A 6,795-nucleotide genomic window follows, 5' to 3' on the forward strand; every position below is an offset into this window, starting at 1 on the left:
TGGAAGGTGCAGATTGGTTTCTCCTTGAAGCTTATAATAAAATGTAAGAGGAAAGGTGTAAACTGAGAACTGAACTCTTAAGTACAAGGGAAAAAGCAGTTGATCACTTAAAAAATTCTTAGCCTCAGAGGAAGCTGTATTAGGGCCCTCCTTGGCTTCCAAGAAGTTAGTCCCCAGAGAACTGGTTTTCTTCTGAGTGTTTAGCTAAGCAACCCTTTGCTCAAGGGGATGTGCCTGAACATGGATCCAATGTCACTACAGAGGAAGTCAGGATTAGAAATACAGTTTTCTAGGAAGAATCTATGGAAATGCCTTTTGTCTGATAATTTGGACCCCTTTGAACTTCATGCAAAGCCAACAAGAGTTTTGTAAAATTTGTAACAGAAGCATTGCCATCCTGAACTGAAGAGACAGAAAGGATAAATTAAAGGAAGGATGACTTCAGGGTCAGAATCAGGGAAGCAGATGTCTGGACCAAAAAGATCTCCTTGGGCAAGAGAGGGGGCCTACCCACATTTTAGAAAGGGCAGGACTGCCTGTGTCCTTGGATAGAATAGCCCATGTGCCCTGATTTTAGAGGGGCTGGGGCTCCTACCCGTTTGGGGAGAGTTAAGCTAGCTGGAGACCTTGCCTCATATGAGTGACTGTACATTAGAATTAGATTTAATAAGCATACGTTAGAAGTGAAAGTCATACTAGAAATTCACTTAATGAACACTTACTTTATTCATGTATTTATTTGTTTGACTGTTTATTTATTTAATTTGCAGATATTTTAATGATTTTACAGGTTGCAAAGGTTTTCACAACAGATTTTTGAATTCACAATGCCCAATTAATATTTCTTTATAGCATTTCGTGGATAGGGATGCTGAAACTAAGAGAGCCCTAATTGTAATTTTCAGGTGAAACTTCTAGTCAAAGCCAGAGCCTGCAGTTAAATCTAGATCTTATGACTTCTAATTAATTTCTCTTACCCTGTATCCTGATCGGCTTTTATGAAATCTCACGTCACCTCTATAGGCTTTAACTTCAGTCTCTGACTTGTAAACTAAGAAGATCTCCATGTGAAAGGAAGGCATTCAAGGCAGTTACTGAGACAATTGTTTGTAAAGCCTTCTTCCTTCAGAAATTTTGTAGCTGTATAAGTGTAGCTTAAATGTGATTTTTTTGTACTTTTAATGGTGCAATGTGGAGAGATTGTTCTGTAATCTTTAAATCTTTGAATTCCCAAGGGGGTGGACTGAAATAGTGAGGAATGGGGAGAAATGTAATGGGATTGGCTTGTGCAGGAGTGGAAGAGGAGTCTAGGGAAAAGGTGTCCAGGATTTATATTTGTTCTGACTCATTATAGTCCTAATGAAATATTATGGAAGGTCCTTTTGGAGCTAAATGTCAATAGCTTTTAGGGTTAAGTGTCCTTAGTACCCAGTCTCTAATCTGTTTTGTCCTGACTCCATAGATAACAGGGTTAAGGGCTGGGGGAACAACCACATACAGATTAGCCAAAAGGATGTGGATGTAATGAGGGATGTTGTGGCCAAAGCGATGAGTCATGAAGGAGAAGAGGGCTGGCAGGTAGAAGGCCAGCATGACACAGACATGAGAGCCACAAGTACTGAGTGCCTTGAGCCGGGCATCCCAAGATGGGAGATGGAAGACTGCACGGAGGATTTGAACATAGGAAAATCCTATCACAGAGAGGTCAATGTATCCCACAGAGAAAGCAATCAAGCCATAAATAACATTGACCCTAATATTGGCACAAGCCAACTTTGCTAAGCCCATGTGTTCACAGTAGGTGTGGGGGATCATCCGGACACCACAGAAAGGCAATCTCAAGATAAGAAATATGAATGGAGTCACAAACACCAGAGTCCTGACTATGATGACTGTGCCCAGAGTGGCTATCACCTTATTGGTGAGGATCATGCTATATCTCAGGGGGTTGCAGATGGCAACATAGCGATCAATGGCCATGACTGTAAGCACCACAGACTCCAGCCCAGTGCATATATGGATGGTGTACATCTGTGTGATGCAGGCACCAAACATGATCTCCTTGAGATTGAACCAGAAGATGCCCAGCATCTTGGGGACGGTGGCTGTGGACAGGCCCAGATCTGTGCAGGCCAACATGACCAGGAAGTAAAACATGGGTTGATGGAGGCTGCGTTCAGTTTTGATCACAAACAGGATGGTGATGTTCCCCAGGAGGGCTATTAGATACATTGCAAAGAAGGGGAAGCCAATCCAGATGTGAACATCTTCCAGCCCTGGGATCCCCATCAGAAGGAAGGAGCAGGGGTGGATCTGTGTATTGTTGAAAGGGAGCATGTTGGTGGGAGTTGGTTATAGCAACATTTATTGCAGGTTTTTCTTGCTTCCAGTGAGGGAACCTATTCTGTTTCATAACATGTTGCCTATTTACTAGACAAACAAAAAATCCATTCTTTAATTCCATAAAATGGTAGGGGAGACCTAGGGAGTGAACATAAGGTATAGTTAAAGAAACACTTCAACTTTGCAATATTTGTCTCACCTACATACAAAACTATGCAGACAGTTTCCAAATAGCAGCAATCCTGCACTTCTCATGTTTCACTTTCCATCTTCCCTTCAGTCTTTAAGGAAGAAACCTACACGTGATAGATTAAATTAGTAAGTAGTTGTTAATTTAACTTAAATAATTCCAAAGAGCTGCTTCTTGGGAATATAGCTGGAGTTGATTTTCCCATAGATATATCTTTCTCCAGTCTTTCAAATAACCCTACCAAATACTACCATAGATACCTTAGTTATAGGAAGCTCCTACTTCCCAGTAATATGTTGGAGCTATATCTCCAGATACCTTTAATCAGGGTATAAAGAAGAAACAAAATGAAATATTTGTGTGCATATGCTTATAAAATATCACTGGACTGGTATTGAGATGGAGATAACATAGCCAGTCTGATGGCTGAGGTGCATGATACAGTCTTGAAAAGTGGACCTGAAAGATTAAGAAAATGCTATGTGAGAGTTTACGCAATGGATAGCTGGTGTTTGGATCTGAGCTAAGGAATAGAATCAAGACAGCTAGACCCATTAGGAAACTCACAATTCCAGCAATACAATGCTTCCCTCCTAGAACTACAAAGTCCCATTACTCACTACGTTATATTAGATTCCCTTTCCTAAATAGATTAACCCTGGACGCTCCCAGATAATTTTCAGTGTCTGTGGTGATTTTGATTCATGATCTTCATTTCTGCCTTCTTCATGCTGCATTATATAAATGGACAATCCCATCATGTCACCTGGATAATGACAGTGCTAATATCTCTGTTTTTTGTTTTTTTTTTAAAGTTAGAGTGGTACAAAATATCATGGAATTGCCTCAGCTTGGGAATATTCTGTAGTTTACAGTAATGCTGTATAGCTAGTTTTCCTGATGTAGTGATGGGCAAGATTATGTTTATGTAGGCAGCTGACTTGTAATTGTAGCATTCAAATCTGTCTACATGCCTTATGGCTGAGTCTGGGTTGTAAGTGGCTCTGTGCCATGAAAACAATCTGTAGCATAACAGGGACTGTGTAATTCTTGATTGTTTGTAAATGAGACTAGGTGACAATTTTCCTAGGTTGCTCAAAGAAATACCATGAAATGGGTTGGGTTAAACAACCGGAATTTATTCACTTACGGTTTTGGGGCTGGGAAAATATCCAATTCAAGGCATCATGAACACAATGCTTTCTTCCTGAAGATCGTCTGCTGGCTATCCTTGGCTTCTTATCCACATGGGAAGGTATATGGCAGTTGTCTGCTGGACTCTCCCTTCTCTTCCAGGTTTCGTTGATTTCAGTTTCTTGCTTCCTGGCTTTTTTTTTCCTGTCTGAATTTCATTCTCTTATAAAGGATTCTAGTAATAGGATTAGGACCTATCCTGATTGAGGTGGGGCACACCTTTACTGAAGTAACCTAATCAAAAGACCCTACTTACAAAGGGTTTACACCCATGGGAATGGATTAGACTTAAGAACATGTTTTTCTAGGGTACTTACAGCTTCAAACCACCACAGGAACTTCTCCATGACTGGGTGTATTCCAGTGTAGGGTCTGGGCCATGGATGAAGTACCTGCTGTGGTTGTGCTTGTTGGATCTGGGCAGTGTCATATCCAGGGCAATCCCATCTATTACCTTTCCTTGATGTTACTTTGATAAGTACAGTGAGTTTTAAGGTGGTGGCACCAATTTTAAACAATTTTATCCCTGTGCCTTGGCTATAACAGGAGCACAAATACTGCTTTGGAGGTATGGTGGCATGTGTCATTTGGATTAGCTTGTGTTCATGTTGTTTCCAATTTTCTTTAATAATATACTGTGGAATTATTTCCAAATATATGTCATGATCATGCTGGAGAGAAGGAAGCTACTTTATGCCTCATTCACCCCTAGGTTATACTAGTTCAATGTTTTTTACCCTATGGGAGTTTGACAGTTTGATAATAAGAAAGTCAGTATCAATATCTTTTCACTCACCAATGACCTTTAATTAGGTTCACTTTTCTATTCATCTCTCTCCCCTGTCCCAGTGTCCGGTTTTCCAGAGATTGCTTTTAATTTCGTTTTCTAATAAAAAGAACAACTCAGTTTGTGTTAGGAAAAAAAATGCCTAGCTAACATTATGTGCCACGTACTTGTGCAGTGCTTTGCAAATATTTTACTCAAAAAGTATAACAAGTCTGAGTACAGGTGTCACTTTTGCCCCTATTTACAGAGAAGGCAAATGAGGCTCAGGCCAGTTAAGTAACTTCCTCATGGGATTCAAAACTATGTCTGTCTGATTCAATAGCTGCTGCCTTAAACTATAAATTTATAGGAATATATATATATACATAAATTTATATGAATATATATATATATATATGAACTGGGGATAATAATATTGATCTTGCCGAGGTATTCTGAGAATTAGAAGTCACAGGCATGTGATGTGCCAACTTTGCTTCCAAATAGACTCTCATTAAAGATAATCATCATTATTATATTATTATTATTACTAACGATGAGGAGAAGAAAACATGTTTCCAAAGACCGTCTCTTTTCATCCCATTTGCCACTTCCTGCCTCTAGATTCTTGTTTCTCTTGCAATATATTTTGTATCTCTACTGTGAACTATCCTGCCAGTTACAAATATTTGAAAACTTGGACTAATTTTTTCATTCATTCTAATTTATTCCATTTTATCTAATTAATTTTTAAGGCCTTTTGGTTCTATTTTTGAAATTTTTATCTATTCCTATTTCTATGTATTTTTCTTTTTCTAATTTTATATCTAATTTTCTTTTTATTGATAAACTTCATGGTGACAACATTGTTAATCAGACCTATTACCAAATTGGCCTACTTAGTTTTTCAGTTTTTGGGTTTCCTCTGATCTAATGCTCCTAGGGAGATTAATCATAAATGCCAATATGATAATCATTTCCCTAATTGTGGATTACATTTATTATTAACTCGAAATATTTCATCTTACCATAGCTGTTTCTGAAGATTAAGGTATAAACAAATGTTATATATCACAACAGTATTAATTGTATTAATGAGGAAATTATAGAGAGACAAAAAGTTTTTTCAGCACAAAACTTGAAGCACAGGGCTAAATTATTTAATCTGTCAGTGAAATAGAAAGATTATGGAATACTTAAATTTGGTGGAATCAAGAATGCAACAAATGGAGCAAAATTCAAGCTTATGTTTAATTTTATATATTTATTGTTTCTTATGGCTATGAATCCAGTACCTCTTCTGCAATACCAACTTCCAATCCAATGGTTGTTACTTTTAACATTATGATGGCATGCTTTTATAAGAATTATGTTTTCTAATCTGCAAATATGGAGAATTGTATTTTTTTTTTTTTTTTTGCTTAAGATTGTAAACTAATTTTGGTGTAGGGATTTGAATTGCTAGCTAAACTTGTCATAAATAACCAACTAACTTACAGTGACCTCAATAATTATGTCATAATTAAATGCAACAATTTAAGAACTGTGTAGATTCTCTTGTAAGTGGAAAAACATTTCTAGACTCAAAGTGTAAGATCGGCTTTCTTCTTTACTGAATGTACAGAGAAAACAAAAATACTTTTATCAGATTCATTATCATAAGCAAGTGAAATCTCCATCTTCTTCGGCTGGAAACTATGGCCTATACACATACACAAACACGCATACGTACACCCACACAATTTGGTATACTGTGGTAAAGCTTACAAATCTTGGTTCATTCCATGATAACTTTTATGTAATTGTAGCCTGAGAATACATGCTCTCAGTCCTTGTTTTATCTGGACTTGAGACTCATGCAGTTATCATAACACCATCTTTCCTGTGGTTTGAAGATTAGAAACAAATAAAAATTTAGAAGGTGGGGTGGCTGGAAGTGAGGAATAATGAATATTTTCTACTTTGTTTATATTCCATAGCCCACCACTTGAGCAGAACACCTGAGCACATAATAGGCATGCAGAGAATTCTTGTTACATAATTATGTTCTTGATGGCCATATGCCCATCTGTTAACATCCTTCTCAATTTCATAAAATGTTCTTCTCCTTTGGTTTTTAAAACACCTCTCCCTTCTTTTTTTTTCCTAACCCTCAGATTGCTTCTTGAAATTTGCTTGCTCCTTATCTTCCTTCATCTTGCACTTATGTAGTATTCTATCCTTGACCACAGTCTCTACTCACCCAGTGTGCCTCACAAGGGTGATTCCATTCACTTCCTTGACTGTAAGAACAACATTTATT

At 37.7% G+C, this 6,795-nt stretch overlaps 1 protein-coding gene across 1 annotated transcript; it reads right to left on the reverse strand.

Moving 5' to 3' along the window:
- Positions 1-1,395: 1,395 nt before the first annotated feature.
- On the reverse strand, positions 1,396-2,337 carry LOC119537704 (olfactory receptor 52E5). The gene has a single exon (XM_037840247.1). It carries the CDS (start codon positions 2,335-2,337, stop codon positions 1,396-1,398), a length of 942 nt encoding a protein of 313 aa, XP_037696175.1.
- Between the last annotated feature and the right edge of the window lie 4,458 nt (positions 2,338-6,795).

The sequence above is a fragment of the Choloepus didactylus genome, chromosome 6, assembly GCF_015220235.1.
Source record: "Choloepus didactylus isolate mChoDid1 chromosome 6, mChoDid1.pri, whole genome shotgun sequence".
Lineage (NCBI taxonomy): Eukaryota > Metazoa > Chordata > Mammalia > Pilosa > Megalonychidae > Choloepus > Choloepus didactylus.

Bases quoted from the DNA above. Each gene is read 5' to 3' on its own strand.
- LOC119537704 (XM_037840247.1), bottom strand. From the start codon at position 2,337: ATGCTCCCTTTCAACAATACACAGATCCACCCCTGCTCCTTCCTTCTG.